This window comes from Gorilla gorilla, chromosome 4 (genome assembly GCF_029281585.2).
Source record: "Gorilla gorilla gorilla isolate KB3781 chromosome 4, NHGRI_mGorGor1-v2.1_pri, whole genome shotgun sequence".
Lineage (NCBI taxonomy): Eukaryota > Metazoa > Chordata > Mammalia > Primates > Hominidae > Gorilla > Gorilla gorilla.
In genome coordinates this window covers 50,761,089-50,778,749 of record NC_073228.2, presented here as the reverse complement: position 1 = coordinate 50,778,749, position 17,661 = coordinate 50,761,089, and the positions used below count along the sequence as shown (strand labels likewise).

The 17,661-nt window shown below is 47.8% G+C and overlaps 1 protein-coding gene across 1 annotated transcript; it reads left to right on the top strand.

Moving 5' to 3' along the window:
• Nucleotides 1–729: 729 nt before the first annotated feature.
• Nucleotides 730–3,671, top strand: EIF1 (eukaryotic translation initiation factor 1). Its single transcript, XM_019027048.3, has 4 exons — nt 730–1,095; nt 1,804–1,967; nt 2,118–2,219; nt 2,812–3,671. The coding sequence occupies exons 1-4, from the start codon at nt 1,065–1,067 to the stop codon at nt 2,854–2,856; spliced, it is 342 nt and encodes a 113-aa protein (XP_018882593.1). The 5' UTR covers nt 730–1,064; the 3' UTR covers nt 2,857–3,671.
• Nucleotides 3,672–17,661: the final 13,990 nt, after the last annotated feature.

Sequence of the window (17,661 nt, the reverse complement as noted above, 5' to 3'; positions counted from 1 at the left end):
ACTTACCTGCCTATCCCCGGAGGCCTTTGAGTCTAAAATTCCTGGTCTCTTTTCACCACTCTACTTACCCCTACAACTGAGTGTTGAAATAAATAAACTGAAAGCAAGAAAGGTTGGCTGTTTTGAAGGAAATATTTCATCTAAACTCTAGGAAGGCTCTACTCCACACAAGCTGTGCCACATGAAGGACGCCCTCTGGTGCCAGAATTATTCTCGGGGGGGGCCCAGAACCAGTTACTATACCTTGAACTCATGCCAATGAGCTGGGCACACTTTTTCCTTAGATGGATTAATCTAATCTAAATGAAAATTTTAGATCGGATTAACCCACTTTAGAATAAATCTAAATGGCAATCTAAATTATGCGGTTACCGTTTTGATTATATTATTGTATGCTGATTAATCAAAGTGCCACCCTAAATCCCGCTGCGACTCCGTGGGTAGTAGGGTGGGTAGGTAGGTGGGTTTGACACAACGAGGATTTATCGTGTTTGGGAGGCTCAGCATCTAAATCCTCTCTAAGGAGTGTTCATCTACCCTATGAGACACCTCTTTTCGAGAAGACAGGGATGCAACAGGGTCAAGAACGTGGAACGTACCAAAGGACACAGTGCGTAGGCGCGCTCGAAACCTCGGCCGGTATTCTCGGCGCCCAGACACCGTCCACTCGCACTGCGCAGGCGCCGAGACAGATCAAGCTTTCCCTCCCCCTCCCAGCTCTCCTAGAGTCAAGAGGACGCCCTCCTGCCGCAGACTTCCTGCGCAAGCGCCATCCCATGTCCCCGCCCCCAAACCAATTGGAAGCGGCGCCGCCTGGGCGCTTGGGGTACGACGCTGTGGGTGGGGTCAGGACGTGAGGGCAGCGCGCTGGCGTCAGAGGAGCGGCTATATAACTGAACACAGGCACCGCCCCTCTGCCCCAGTCACTGAGCCGCCGCCGAGGACTCAGCAGCCTCCCCCTTGAGCCCCCTCGCTTCCCGACGTTCCGTTCCCCCCTGCCCGCCTTCTCCCGCCGCCGCCGCCTTCCGCAGGCCGTTTCCACCGAGGAAAAGGAATCGTATCGTATGTCCGCTATCCAGAACCTCCACTCTTTCGGTAAGCTATGGGAAAGGTCGCGGGCCCGGGTGGGGCAGCGGGGCCTTCCGGGCCCGGAGACGTGTTCCGGGAAGTTGCCAAGCGCTCCGGGCCTTCGTAAGCTCGGGCAGGGGAAACTCGTCCAGGGTCGCAGGGCAGCGGGATCAAGGCCTGGGCCCCGGGGTCGGACCCTGAGCGCGACCGGAAGGAGCAGGCGGTAGGTCAGCCCTTGGGCGGGCCCGGCGTCTCGGTGGCGCATTTACTAATGGCTCCTGGGCCTCCTCGGGCCACACCCGCCCCTCCCGTCACCATTGCGTCACGTCCTTTACGTCACCACCCGTTGTCACGGATCCGGAGGGAAAGGCGGTGCCAGCCCTAAGTGGCAAGCGGGTGCACCAATGGGGGTGGGAGGCTTAGCCCCGCCTCGGGAGCTCGGGTTCCGGCGGGTTGCATCAGCTGGGTGGGGCACCGCCTGGCAGCCCGGACTCCCCCGACATGTGATCGGCTTCCCAGAGAGGGCGGGAGGCCCGAGTGTTCCCCGAGCCTGGGGAAGCTGGCCGTCCCGGACTGACCTGCTCGGGGAGAGCCAGCAAAGGACACATTCGGCCTGGCCCAAGCCCTGACGATTTCAGTGTTGTTTTCTGCACGCGCAAAACACCTGGGGACCGAGGGGATGGCAGTGGCATCCGATCTTTGACAGCTCTGAACGAGCTTAACCTTTCTTTTCAGACCCCTTTGCTGATGCAAGTAAGGGTGATGACCTGCTTCCTGCTGGCACTGAGGATTATATCCATATAAGAATTCAACAGAGAAACGGCAGGAAGACCCTTACTACTGTCCAAGGGATCGCTGATGATTACGATAAAAAGAAACTAGTGAAGGCGTTTAAGAAAGTAGGTCTTCAGTGAGATTGTGGGAAAGTCATAATGGATTTGTCCACAAGGGGGTGCCAGCTGTGTTGTATGTATTGTTAGCGGAAGGGGTGGTAAATGCGTTCATGCTCTTGCTAGGCCTAATTCGTTTTGTTTCCTTTGTGCTTGCAGAAGTTTGCCTGCAATGGTACTGTAATTGAGCATCCGGAATATGGAGAAGTAATTCAGCTACAGGGTGACCAACGCAAGAACATATGCCAGTTCCTCGTAGAGGTGAGTTCAGTCACTACTTGATTTGTGCCTCTCTGCTGGCAAATCTCAGATCCTGTCTGTTAGCTTCTGCTGGGGACATAAAAGTTGGCTTTGTAAGGCTGAGCAAAACCTCAGTTGGGTTTTAAAGTACATAGACTTATTTCTGTTTTATAGGAAAAAGCAGAAGGGACTTGTCTACCTTTGGTTTACTGTTTCTGTGGATCTACTTCACAGATGCAAATTTGAATAGCACATAGATGCATTGTAAAATAAGCCAAATGCTGGGTTGTTCCTGTATTTGTAAGGACATGAGTTTTTAAAAATGAATTTTCTGAGTATTAAGACTAAAATACTGTTACATGATCAGCTCTTTATATAATTGAAGAGATTTCAGATACGTGATGAGTCTCATTCTCACACTAATTCAGAATCTTGGAAGGCACTGAGCGTTCAAAAAAGGTAGCTCTTAACCGAGGACCCTCTGTTGAACCATTGTGCGCACCCCTGGCTCTTGGGCAGTGTAGTAGCAGGAAGACAGGGTTGTTGCCATTAGAAATGGAGGCTTTAACTCTCCCTGTCCCCCATTTAAAACTTTGCCCTTTTGTTTTTTCAGATTGGACTGGCTAAGGACGATCAGCTGAAGGTTCATGGGTTTTAAGTGCTTGTGGCTCACTGAAGCTTAAGTGAGGATTTCCTTGCAATGAGTAGAATTTCCCTTCTGTCCCTTGTCACAAGTTTAAAAACCTCACAGCTTGTATAATGTAACCATTTGGGGTCGGCTTTTAACTTGGACTAGTGTAACTCCTTCATGCAATAAACTGAAAAGAGCCATGCTGTCTAGTCTTGAAGTCCCTCATTTAAACAGAGGTCAAGCAATAGGCGCCTGGCAGTGTCAAGCCTGAAACCAAGCAATACTGTCATGTTTCAGCCAAGCCCAGAGCCCTAAGATTGCAAACAACTATGGCCGGAACCTCCTCAGCTCTCCCTCTGCAGAGTTCCCTACCCTAAGAGAATGTTACCACCTGAACAGTCCTCGGTGAATATGAGAGGAGAGGATGTAAGGCAGAAGCACCAGCTGTACTACTAGAAGGGAGCTTTTGGTGGTAGATCCCCTGGTGTCTCCAACCTGACTAGGTGGACAGAGCTCAAAGAGGCCCTCTTCCACTAGCGAGGTGATAGGACATCTGGCTTGCCACAAAGGTCTGTTTGACCAGACATATCCTAGCTAAGGGATGTCCAAACATCAGAATGTGAGGCCAACCTTCTATCAGAGTTAAACTTTTGACAAGGGAACAAATCTCAAACTGATCCATCAGTCATGTAGCTAGCTGTAGAGCTTGCAACTTAATAGCAGCAGCTGCCCAATGCCATGTGAAGTAACAAACTGGTTTTTGGTTTTTTTTCCCCTTCAGTTTTAATGTTATGTGTAATGTATTTAAACCCTTATTTAAATAAAACTTGTTTTCAGAAATACCTGACTTGCAGATTATTTATATATAGTCGATCTTGTGCATATAAAGAAACCATAGAAACGGGCAGTGGAGGATTCGTCCACACCCACAGCTTCTCAACAGGCCTGAACTTGGCCAAGAAAAACCTTTATGAGCTTGTCCCTCTCTGGTCAACTGGTTTTTTGTTCGTTTGTTTTTTGAGACAGGTTTGCCCTTGTTGCCCAGGCTGGAGTGCAGTGGCACAATCTCAGCTCACTGCAACCTCCACCTCAGGTTCAAGCAATTGTGCCTCAGCCTCCGTAGTAGCTGGGATTACAGGCACCATGCCCAGCTAACTTTTGTATTTTTAGTAGAGACAGGGTTTCTCCATGTTGGCCAGGCTGGTCTCGAACACCTGGCCTCAAGTGATCTGCCTGTCTCGGCCTCCCAAAGTGTTGGGATTACAGGCATGAGCCACCATGCCCAGCAGGTCAACTGTTTTTGCAAGCATTTAGCCAGAGTCATGCTGTGCTGTTAATCAGTGTCCTGGAGAATGGGTTGCTTGGAAATCTTGGCGCCCCCTCAGTAGTAACAGCCTTGGTTTAAGGGCGCAGAGTGGAGAGTAAATGCAAGGGCTATAACGGGCAGTCATGCTGTGGGTTAAGGTCCACAAATCGCTAGGAATGTGTATACTCTGGGTAGTAAGTTTGTAGTATTAGAAGGTTTAATGACAAGTATTTGAAGAGCTGAAGTTAAGTGTTGGGAGGCCGTCCCTCATGAAGGACAATGAATGGCAAGTAAAAGACCAAGTTCTGTTCCTGGGTCCATTAATTTAGTTAAAAAGGCAAAGTTCTTTCAGCACACATCTGGATGCAGTCACGTGCTGCCTAAGGATGCTTCATTCAACAATGAGCCTCACAGCCGTGCTACACAATAAGATTATAATACTGTATTTTTACTGTACCTTTTAACATTGTGTTACAATGGCCTACAGGAAGCTTGTGTGGATGGCTTTGAATGTGGCCCAACACGAACTAATAAATTTTGCTAAAACATGAGTTTTGTTTGGTGACTTTTTTTTTTCTTTTTAGCTCATCAGCTATTGTTGGTGTATTTATGTGTGGCCCAAGACAATTCTTCCAATGTGGCCCAGGGAAGTGAAAAGATATGACACCCCTGGCCTACAATTTCAGCACAGTAACATGCTGTACAGGTTTGTAGCCTAGGAGCAACAGGCTATGTCATATAACCTAGGCATGTAGTAGGCTGTGCCATCCAGGTGTGTGTAAGTACACGATGATGTTCGTAGAAAACACAAAATCGCCTAACGATGTGTTTATCAAAACATGTCCCTGTCATTGAGTAACGCAAGACTACTAAGTTTACTACCAGCCCGTTTTGTAGATAAAGGTACAAGCGGTGAGTTAGGTTAGAGCCCAGGTTGGGAAAGAGCATAGAACCAGGTGAGTTGTGGAGGAGGGCTGGTGAGGTTGAGCCAGTGGCAACTGCCCTAAAACTAGGAGGTGATTGTGTTAGAATACAGCAGACTGAATAATTGATAGAGATTTATTTGGCTCACAGAAGTCGAAAAGCATGGCACTGGCATCTGGTGAGGGCCTTCTTACTGCATCATAACATGGTGGAAGGGCTGGACAGCAAATGGGGGCCAAACCTATACTCCTGTTGTGAGCCACTTCATTCATGAGGGCAGAGGCTCAGGACCTAATACCTTTAAAAACCCCACCTTGGCCAGCCACAGTGGCTCACACCTGTAATCCCAGCACTTGCCAAGGGGGGTGAATCCTTGAGACCAACCTGGGCAATGTGGCACAACCCTATCTCTACAAACAATACAAAAATTAGCCAGGCGTGATGGCACACGCCTGTAGTCTTAGCTACTTAGGAGGCTGAGGCAGGAGGAAGGACGATCACTGGTGCCCAGGAAGCCAAGGCTATAGTTAGCTGTGATCGTGTCACTGCCACTGTACTCCAGCCTGGGTGACAGAGTCTCCAAAAAAAAAAAAAAAAGCGCCCCACCTCCCAATAACTGTTCAATTGGCAATTAAATTTCAACATGGGTTTTGGTTTGGGTGGAACATTCAAACTATAGCAATGATTCTAACCCCAGCATCAGGAGCTTGTCGTGTTAAAGGTCCTACAAAACCAGTCTGTTTCATGAACACAAAATAATTTAGCCTTGGAGCCAACCAAGGCTCCAAATACACTGGCATTGTTCAAAATATTTGAGTGAATTTTTTTTTTTTTTTTGAGATGGAGTCTTGCTCTGTTGCCCAGACTTGGAGTGCAATGGCACGGTCTCGCCTCACTACAGTTTCTGCCTCCCAGGTTCAAGCGATTCTCCTGCCTCAGCCTCCCGAGTAGCTGGGACTACAGGCACGCGCCACCACGACTGGCTAATTTTTGTATTTTTAGTAGAGACAGGGTTTCACCATGTTGGCCAGGATGGTCCCGATCTCCTGACCTTGTGATCCGCCTGCCTCAGCCTCCCAAAGTGCTGGGATTACAGGCATGAGCACCGTGCCTGGCTGGGTGAGACTTTTAAATCAGTAAGATTTGACTGTAATGTAGGAGGTTTTTTCTTGGAGGAACTTCTAGAGCAAGGCGGGAGGCCAAACACACAAAATACTACAATCAGGATGAAACAGCAAGAGAAGAGAATTCCTTCTTTGCTGTAGGTTGTGAACACGGCCAGGTTCTGTGCTAGGCTGTTCCATCTCATGCTTTTTAAGGACCTCCAATTCTCTAGGATGGGATTATTCCAAGTTAAACCATCAACATCTATTAAATCAGCTCTGTGAAGCCAAGCGGAACAAGTATCTGTGAACACAGAACTGAAGAAGTTGGTGAACACCCTTATCCACCTGATGTAACCTATACTCAGGCTGAATGAAGAAAAGTATAATTAAAAAGTCACGATGGGCCAGGCGCGGTGGCTCACATCTGTAGTCCTAGCACTTTGGGAGGCCAAGACAGGCGGATTGCCTGAGCTCAGGAGTTCGAGACCAGCCTGGGCAACAACGGTGAAACCCTGTCTCTACTAAAATACAAAAAATTAGCCGGGCATGGCGGCGTGCACCTGTAGTCCCAGGTGGGAGGCTGAGGCAGGAGAATCGCTTGAACCCAGGAGGCAGAGGTTGCAGTGAGCCAAGATTGCGCCACTGCACTCCAGCCTGGGCAACAGAGCGAGACTCCGTCTCCAAAAAAAAAAAAGGCATGATGGCTGGATATGGTGGCTCATGCCTGTAATCCCAGCTCTTTGAGAGACCAAGGCAGGCAGATTGCTTGAGTCCAGGACTTCGAGACCAGCCTGGGCAACATGACTAAACCCTGTCTCTACAAAAAATACAAAAATTAGCCAGGCGTGGTGTTGCATGCCTATGCTCCCAGCTACTGGGGAGGCCAAGGTGGGAAAATGGCTTGAGCCCAGGAGGCAGAGGTCGCAGTGAGCCAAGATCGCACCACTGCACTCCAACCTGGGTGACAGAGATAGACACTGTCTCAAAAAAAGAAAACAATGTGATGTGGACATTCCCAAGGTAAGTTGTGGAGCCTCTTCTAGAACCCAGGACTCCCTGTGTACCCCTCCTCCCACCAGCTGCACCTGTACATTCACAATTTCTGTAACTCATTTTCCCGGTGGAGTGGGAGCAGAAATAAATAAATAAATGCTCATCTTACAGAGATTGTTGAGTGCTTGGTATCTGTAGTACACTACAGGGCACGTCAGGCAGACCCCCTGCACTCAGGGAGCTGACTGCCTGGTAGGTGGATGTAAGACCAGCACACAGCCTTGACACAGGACAGAAAGGGACCCAAAGAGCCACAGGATCTCTGAGGACTGTGAAATCTTCCCCACTCCCATCCTCAGCCAAGGGGGCCAAGAAGGCTTCATAAAGGAGGTGCTGTCTGAAGCCAAGCATCTCGAGCAGAGAAAAAGAGTCACAGCCAGAGGTGAAAAGGCACCTGGAAGCCAGCGCAGTGGCTCACGCCTGTAATCCCAACACTTAGGGAGGCCAAGGCCAGCAGATCACTTGAGGTCAGGAGTTCGAGGCCAGCCTGGTCAACATGGCGAAACCCCATTTCTACTAAAAATACAAAAATTAGCTGGGCGTGGTGGCGGGCGAGATCGTGCCACTGCACTCCAGCCTGGGCAACAGAGCGAGACTGCGTCTCAAAAACAAAAACAAAAAAAAGAAAGATTGATTATGCTGAAAAGGTCCCTCAGCTCTCTGCTCCTTAGTCGTCCTCTCCCACCCCAAACCCCCCAGCCCTCCTCCCCCCATCCCCACCCGCTGCAACAGCTACACGCAAGGACAAACTGAGTGTCTCTTAAGATGGTATGAAGACAAAATGAAAACTGGTCAGCTAAAACTACATAAGAAGCTACAAAACAACTTTAGAACCTATTCCAATTGCTGTCAACTCTATGAATAAGCCAGAAAAACACGTAGCATATTTGGAGAACTGAACATGACCCCTTTCCTGGTTTATCAGCCTCGATGGTGCCCCCTTGTGGCAGTAGTGTAAAAACACAGTTTACTGTGCACAAGGCTTTACAATTTTTCAATTAAGAGCTCCTTGACCAATTTTTAACCTTTTTTTGGGGGAGGGGGACAGAGTCTCACTCTGTTTCCCAGGCTGGAGTGCAGTGAGGTCTCCTGCTAGGCACCATGCACCCTTGTTGCCCCCTCCTGCTCAAGCCTCTCATTTCTTCCACTCTCTAAATGCAAGCGTTCCCAAGGGATTGTCCTGACTGTCCTTCCCTCTCCCTTGGTGGTCTCACCCTATATCATGGCTTTGTTTGTCTTCAGTGTTCCCGATCCTAAGGCTCTGTGTCCAGCCACGACTTCTCGTCCAAGTCCAGACTCCATCGATAGCTCTTTGCCGCGTTCATTCATTCATTCATTCATTCATGCCTATGGAGCACTCACTCGGTGCAGGTGCTGTGCCAGATGTGGGGGCCCAGTGATGAACAAGAGAAACCACACTCCTCGTGGGGTTTGCAGTACTGCAGTCGGAAAGTCAGATTCTAAACCAATCATCGTATAAATACTGAAGAATTTAAACTGTGTTTAGAAGGGGCCACATTCGGGTCTGTGACAGGGAGAGGCACAATCTCTCTTCTTCCTGCTTTTTTATCTACATAGCACAACTATATGACTTATTTGTAGGGCAACAATATAATTTATTTGTTCATTTGATTTTGGCCATCTTCCCCCACTAGAACATAAGTTCTGTGTGGGCAGAAACCTTTGTCCAGGGCTGTATCCCCAGTGCCTCCAAGAGAGTCTGGCACATACTAGGTGCTGAATACGTGTTTATTGGATGAATGAATGGGTCAGACTACGCGAAGTTTAAAATCGACAGAGTTACCCTCTATAAATTATGTGACTTGCTAGGGCCAGGCACAGTGGCTCACGCCTGTAATCCCAGCACTTTGAGAGGCCAAGGCAGGCGGATCACTTGAGATGAGAGGTTCGAGACCAGCCTAGGCAACATGGAGAAACCCTGTCTCTCCTAAAAAAAAAAAAAAAGTTATATGACTTACTCTCTCTCCTTTGCATCCCTACTTGGTAGAGCCGGAGGGAAAGGCTGGAATTACATCAGTAGTTCTCAGAGTCTGGAGACTATGTTCGTTGCCTGGGGTGGGGGTGGGAGAGAAGAGATGTATACTACTGGTATCCAGTAAGAAGTGGTCAGAGATGCTGCTAAACATCCTGTGACCCATGGAACAGCCTCTTACCCCCACACAAATAATTATCTGGCCCAAAATATCAACAGTGCTGAGGTTGAGAAACCCTGGGTCACATGAACCTCTGAGAACTGTCATAAACCCGGGCAAGCTTTTCAGAGTCACCCACGTGACTGCCTTCTATCCTGTGTCCCGCAGCCAAGCAGCTGCTGTCTCTCTCAGTGAGTCTCAACATTTTTTGGACCCAATAATCCTTTCCCCTGTTATATCAGCAATCTAGAGGACCAACTTGAGAATTTTAGATCTTTTTCATCATACGCCTGGTATATGCTGGGAATTTTATTTTATTTATTTATTTATTTGAAATAGATAAAGGCAGGATCTCACTCTATTGCCCAGGCTGGTCTCAAACTCTTGGACTCAAGTGATCCTCCTGCCTCTGCCTCCCAAAGTGCTGGGGATTACAGGCATGAGCCACCACGCCTGGACTATGCTAGGAATTTTAAGTAAAAGATAATTGGTTGGTAAATTATGTGATAGTTTCTTGCTTCTCTAAAGTGCATTTAAAGTATAATCTGTGGTAATCATACCATTCAAAGACTATTTTGACTTTCTCCGTTAAAAAAGTGACAAAACACAGTGTTTATTTATTTATTTTAGATCTCCCAGGGACTCACTAACAAATATTGTATATATAATTGGAAGAGAAAGCAAGCCTAGTGTGGTGGTATGTGCCTGTAGTCCCAGCTACTCAGGAGACTGAGGCGGGAGGATCACTTGAGCCTAGGAGTTTGAGGCTGCAGTGAGTTATGATCACGCCACGGCACTCCAGCCTGGATGACAGAGTGAGATCCTGTCTCAAAAAAAAAAAAAGAAGAGAAAAAAGAAAAGTGCCAAACAAATTGAAAAGTGATATTACATTATGTTTGGTTATGAGAACACATATATATTAAAATGCAGATTTAGGCTCGTCGTGGTGACTCACACCTGTAATCCTGACACTTTGGGAGGCTGAGGCGGACAGACCACCTGAGGTCAGGAGTTTGAAACCAGCCTGGCCAACATGGTGAAACCCCGACTCTACTAAAAATACAAAACTTAGCGAACTGTGGAGGTGTGTGCCTGTAATCCCAGTTACTCAGGAGGCTGAAGCACTAGAATCACTTGAACCCGGGAGGCAGAGATTACAGTGAGCCGAGATGGCGTCACTGCACTCCAGCCTGGGCGGGCAGAGCAAGACTCCATCTCAAAGTAAAATAAAATAAAATGCAGATTTAGATTTCATTATGAGTGTTTTATTAACACTAAAGCTCATTAGGATCCCCTGCTTACACTCACTACATTAAAATTTGAATTTATAACTCGTGTATTTTTCCCTAGAGCATGATATAAGACAGTTTCAGGATACTCATATCCAAGGAGTTCGCGAATAGTACGTGAGAGATGTAGGCTGTCCTTGGTCCCCATAAATGAAAAGCCAAGGCCGGGTGCGGTGGCTCACACCTGTAATCCCAGCACTTTGGAAGGCTGAGGTGGGCGGATCACGAGGTCAGGAGTTCAAGACCAGCCTGGCCAACATGGTGAAACCACGTCTCTACTAAAAATACAAAAATTAGCCAGGTGTGGTGGTGCACGCCTGTAATTCCAGCTACTCAGGAGGCTGAGGCAGGAGAATTGCTTGAACCTGGGAGGCTAAAGTTTCAGTGAGCTGAGATGGCGCCATTGCACTCCAGCCTGGGCAACATAGTGAGACTCTGTATCAGAAAGAAAAAAAAGAAAAGCCAAATCAGATATAACCGTCACTGAATTTTCTCTGTCAGCATTGTTTGTGACATCCTGGAACCCTCTTAGTCGGTTGACCTGCGAGTCTGGTGAGGCTCAGTGGGAATGGCTGGGTAGATCACCATCGCTTTGCCACCCGCAGCGGTTCTTGCCTGAGACTCTGAGGCCTGAGCCCAGGCTTGGTATCACTGAAGGGCTCCCTGTTTGATTCCCCTGCCAGCCAGATACCCACACCTCTCACCTAATGCAATGATGCTCGATCCATACTCAATTCATAACTGTCGCTTTCTATGCTTCTACTGTCCATTTTTGTGTGCTCCAATGCAGATCTAAAACTGCGATGGAATGTGCACTTATAAAAACAATGCCACTGTCTCTTTTTAACCAGTGCACAGATTGCAATATAAAGTCCACTAAAGCCAGGCGCGGTGACTCACACTTGTAATCTCAGTACTTTGGGAGGCTGAGGCGGGTGGATCACCTGAGGTCAGGAGTTCGAGACCAGCCTGACCAACATGGTAAAAACCCCTCTCTACTAAAAATACAAAAATTAGCTGGGCGCAGTGGCTCACGCCTGTAATCCCAGCACTTTGGGAGGCCGAGACGGGCAGATCATGAGGTCAGGAGATCAAGACCATCCTGGCTAACACAGTGAAACCCTGTCTCTACTAAAAATACAAAAAATTAGCTGGGCGTGGTGGTGGATGCCTGTAGTCCCAGCTACTCGGGAGGCTGAGGCAGGAGAATGGCGTGAACCCAGGAGGTGGAGCTTGCAGTGAGCCGAGATCGGGCCACTGGACTCCAGCCTGGGCGACAGAGCGAGACTCCGTCTCAAAAAAAAAAAAAAAAAAAAAAATACAAAAATTAGCTGGGCGTGGTGGCGGGTGCCTGTAATCCCAGCTAATTGGGAGGCTGAGGCAGGAGAATCGCTTGCACCCAGAAGGCAGAGGTTGTAGTGAGCTGAGATAACGCCACTACACTCCAGCCTGGGCAACACAGCAAGACACCGTCTCAAAAAAATAAATAAATAAAATTTAAAAAAATAAAGTCTGCTAATTTTATGGTCTAAAGTGCTGCATTTCAAACTTTTTTCTTTTTTTTTTTTGAGACTGAATTCCACTCTGTTGCCCAGGCTGGAGTGCAGTGGCACAATCTTGGCTCACTGCAAGCTCCACCTCCCAGGTTCATGCCATTCTCCTGCCTCGGCCTCCCGAGTAGCTGGGACTACAGGTGCCTGTCACCACGCTCGGCTGATTTTTTTTTTTTTTTTTTTTGTAATTTTAGTAGAGACGGGGTTTCACCTGTGTTAGCCAGGATGGTCTCAATCTCCTGACCTCGTGATCCGCCCACCTCAGTCTCCCAAAGTGCTGGGATTAGAGGCATGAGCCACCTAGCCCGGTCCTTTTCTTTTCTTTTCTTTTCTTTTTGAGACAGTCTTGCTCTGTCACCCAGTCTGGAGTGCAGAGGCATGATCCCAGCTCACTATAACCTCAGCCTCTTGCATTCAAGCGATTCCTGTGCCTCAGCCTCCCAAGTAGCTGGGATTACAGGCATGCACCAACACGCCCAGCTAATTTTTGTATTTTTAGTAGAGATGGGGTTTCATCATGTTGGCCAGGCTGGTCTCAAACACCTGACCCTCAAATGATCCACCCGCCTCAGCCTCCCAAAGTGCTGGGATTACAGGCGTGAGCCACTGCATCAGGCTATATCAGACTTTTTTTCAAGACAGGGTCTGGTTCTGTTACCCAAGATGGAGTGCAGTGGTGTGGTCATGGCTTGTTACAACTTCCGCCTCCCAAGCTCAAGTGATCCTCCTGCCTCAGCCTCCTGAGTAACTGGGACTACAGGCATGCCCCATCATGCCTGGCTAATTTTTGTATTTTTTGTAGAGGTGGGATCTCACTATGTTGTCCAGGCTGGTCTTGAACTCCTGGGCTTAAGTGATCCTCCCACTTTGCCCTCCCAAAGTGCTAGGATTATAGGCGTGAGCCACTGCATCTGGCCTTGAAACTGTTTAAAATGAAGATTGTTAAAATGGAGATTGATTCAGTAGATCTGGGGTAGAGCCTGAAATTCTGCACATCTATCAAGCTCCCAGGTGATGCTGAGCAGCAAAAATCTTTAGTTCTGTCTCCAAGGTGGGCAAGTCATAATCTCCCTGAACCTTATATTCCCCTTGTGCTTGTTTCCTCCTATATCACAGAAATGGAGCGAGAATTAATAACTAGACACACAAAGGGCATCATGTTTATGTTCAATGTTCACTTATTTTTCAACCTCTGTGCTCCCTCTGCTTCCTGTTTTTAACCAATTGCCCATTATGGGTATAAATTAACCATAAAGGACTATGATTAAAGACAATTTAAACTGTGCAGTGACCCGGGCTGCTGTGACTCGGTAACGGCTGGCAAGAGTGGCTGTGGATTGAGGGAGCCCGTTTGGACACCTGGGTGCCGCGGGGTCACGGCTCCTGCGTGTGCACCTCCTGTCCAACAAGGACTCTGTTTTAAAGGAGATTTTTTAATTTTACTTTTTTTTAGAGTTGGAGTCTTACTCTGTCACCTAGGCTAGGGTGCAGTGTCACCATCTTAGCTCACTGCAACCTCCTCCTCCTGGGTTCAAGCCATTTTCCTGCCTCAGCCTCCTGAGTAGCTGGGATTACAGGCGTGTGCCACCATGCCTGGCTAATTTTGCATTTTTAGTAGAGGCGGGGTTTCTCCATATTGGTCAGGCTGGTCTTGAACTCCCGACCTCAGGTGATCCACCCGCCTTAGCATCCCAAAATGTTGGGATTACAGGCGTGAGCCACTGCGCCAGGCCAATTTTTTTTTTTTTTTAAGACACAGTCTCACTCTGTTGCCCAGGCTGAGTACCGTGATCATAGCTCACTGCAGCCTCCAACTCCTGCTCTCAAGGGATGCTCCCACCTTGGCCTCTCAAAGTGCTGGAATTACACCCAACCAAAAAATCCATTCTTAATCTTAGCAACTCTATCATTTTTTTCTGTTTTTCTCAATCATTAATCTCCGATTTTTTTCCTTATTTTCCTTGATTTTGTGGCTCTTTTTCTAACTTCTTGAGTTTAAAGATTCACACATTTATTTTAATTCCTTTGTTTAATAATGAATGTTTTGTTTTATTTTGTTTGAGATAGGCTTTGGAGTGCACCAGACCCTATCACCCAGGCTGGAGTGCACTAGTGCAATCTGATCGTAGCTCACTGCAGCCTCCAACTCCCGGGCTCAAGCAATCCTCTCGCCTCAGCCTCCCAAGTAGCTGGGACTTCAGGTTCACATTGCCACACCTGGCTTTTTTTTTTTTTTTTAAGTAGAGACAAGGTCTCACAATGTTGCCCAGGCTGGTCTCAGACTCCTGGGCTCAAGTGATCCTCTTACCTCAGCCTCCCAAAGTGCTGGGATTATTGCCGTGATCCACCATTACTGGCCATGAATACTTTTTAATGCTCTAAATTAGATTTGGACCAGGCACGGTGGTTCACGCCTGTAATCCCAGCACTTTGGGAGGCCAAGGCCGGCAGATTGCTTGAACCTAGGAGTTCGAGACCAGCCCAGGCAACATGGCAAAATCCTGTCTCTACTAAAAAACAAAAAAAAAAAATTAGCCAGTGCGGTGGTGTGTGCCCGCAATCCCAGCTGCTCAGGAGACTAACGGGAGAATCACTTGAGCCCAGGAAGCCGAGATTGCGCCACTGGACACCAGCCTGGGCAACGGGAGTGAGAGAGAGCCTGTCTCTAAATTAATAAATAAGATTTGGCACCATTTCTTTGTTTTGTTTTGTTTTGTTTTGTTTTGTTTTGTTTTGTTTTGTTTTGTTTGAGATAGTCTCACTCTTGTCACCCAGGCCAGAGTGCAATGGCGCAATCTCAACTCACTGCAACTTCCACCTCCCAGGTTCAAGCAATTCTTCTGCCTCAGCCTCCCAAGTAGCTGGGATTACAGGCACGCGACACCGTATTCAGCTAATTTTTTGTATTGTTAGTAGAGACGGGGTTTCACCATGCTGGCCAGGCTGAGGCAGAAGAATCACTTGAACCCGGGAGGCGGAGGTTGCAGTGAGCCAAGATTGTACCACTGCACTCTAGCCGGGGCAACAGAGTGAGATGCTGTCTCGAAAAAAAATAAAATAAAATAAAATAAAAAATAAATAAAAATATAAAAATTAGCCGGGTGTGGTGGTGAGCACCTGTAATCCTAGCTACTCGAGAGGCTGAGGCAGGAGAATCACTTGAACCCTGGAGGCGGAGGTTGCAGTGAGCCGAGATCGTGCCATTGCACTCCAGCCTGGGCAACAAAAGCGAAACTCTGTCTCAAAAAAAAAAAAAAAGGCCGGGTGCAGTGGCTCACACCTGTAATGCCAGCGCTTTGGGAGGCCAAGGAGAGTGGATTGCCTGAGGTCAAGAGTTCGAGACCACCTGGCCAACATAGTGAAACCCCGTCTCTACTAAAAATACAAAAAATTTGCTGGGCGTGGTGGCAGGCACCTGTAATCCCAGCTACTTGGGAGGCTGAGGCAGAAGAATCACTTGAACCCAGGAAGCGGAGATTGCAGTAAGCTGAGATCCTGCCATTGCACTCCAGCCTGGGCAACAGAGCGAGACTCTGTCTCAAAAAAAAAAAAAAAAAAAAAAAAAAAGAATGAAGTTCTGATGTATACTACAACATGAATGAATCACAAATGCATCATGCTAAGTAAAATAACCCATACACAAAAGGCCATATATTGTATGATTCCAATTAAATGAAAGTCTCAGAATAGGCAAATTCTTGGAGACAGAAAGTAGGTTTGTGGTTTCCAGGGAAAAGGGGGAATGAGGAATGACTGCAAATGGGTGTGGGGTGATGAAAGTGTTCTGAATTAGATAATGGTGATAGTTGCACAAATGTGTGAACTAAAAGCCACTGAAACTGGGCTTGGTGGCTTGCATCTCCAGTCCTAGCTACTTGGGAGGCTTAGGTAGGAGGATCATTGAGCCCAGAAGTTAGAGAATAGCCTATGCAACACAGCAAAAAACCTGTCTTTGGCTGGGCACAGTGGCTCAAGTCTGTAATCCCAGCACTTAGGGAGCCCAGTGCAGGAGGATCACCTGAATTCAAGACCAGACTAGGCAATATAAGAAGACCCCAGCCAGGCGCAGTGACTCACGCCAGTAATCCCAGCATTTTGGGAGGCCGAGGCAGGCAGATCACTTAAGGTCAGAAGTTCGAGACCAGCCTGACCAACACGGCGAAACCCCGTCTCTACTAAAAATACAAAAAATTAGCCAGATGTGGTGATGGGCGCCTGTAATACCAGCTACTTGGGAGGCTGAGGCAGGAGAATCACTTGAACTCGGGAGGCGGAGGTTGCAGTGAGCTGAGATCATACCACTGCACTCCAGCCTGGGTGACAGAACAAGACTCCATCTCAAAAAAAAAGAAAAAAAAAAACTTGTCTCAAAAAGAAAGTAAATAATATAGAAGCCACTGAAATGTATACTTTCAAAGGGCAAAAGGTATGGTGTATAAACAATATCTAAATAAATGGCTTTTTTTTTTTTTGGAGACAGTCTCACTCTGTTGCCCAGGCTGGAGTGCAGTGGTCTGATCTTGGCTCACTGCAACCTCTACCCCCTGGATTCAGGCAATTCTCCTGCCTCATCCTCCTGAGTAGCTGGATTACAGGCATGCGCTACCACTCCCAGCTAATTATTGTATTTTTATTGGAGACGGGGGTTTCACCATGTTGGCCATGCTGGTCTCGAACTCCTGATCTCAAGTGATCCGCCTGCCTCAGCCTCCCAAAGTGCTGGGATTACAGACATGAGCCACTGCGCCTGGCTAAATGGCTTATTTTTTAAAAAAAAAGAATTGCATCATTTCCAAAGCTGGCTGGGTGGGCACATTATGAGCAGGGGTGTTGCCCTTGCCACATGGCAGCATCTCTCTGGCTCGTGGACAGAAATGACCTCTGCCCTCTGCCAGGGATCATTTGGAATCAGGTGGGTTTATATATGCAGCAAAACTTCAGTAAAGCTTGAAGAAACGCACTGATCCTTCTACCTTCTCTGAAATAACGTTCTCAATAGCGAGGTCATAGGCATAACCAGCCATCCAAACCTCCCCCATGGCCCCTTGAGCCCACTGTGTGTCACTCCAACCCACCCCACTCCTGGGCTCAATAGACAACAAAGAAAAGGGAAGAGAAAGAACAAAGACCCCCTCGATCACCATTGCGTCCCCAGGGTCAGTACAGTGCGTGACACAAAGCAGGCACTTGGAAAATTTGTGTTGAGTAAACAGATGCATGGATGAATGAGTGAATGAAAGAGTGAAAGCACACGGTCTCTAAGCAGGCAGGAGGGTCTGGGATGACGGGCCCTGGTGGAGGAGCTGACACTGAATGGGGTGACAGAAACTCCAGCGATGGAGGAAAGGAGAAAAGGACGGAAGGGGGACTTAGGCAGCTGTGTTCACGGTGGGGAAAAGGGGGCCGACGTCAAATGACCTTGGGAATGAAAGAGAAATGATTCACCAC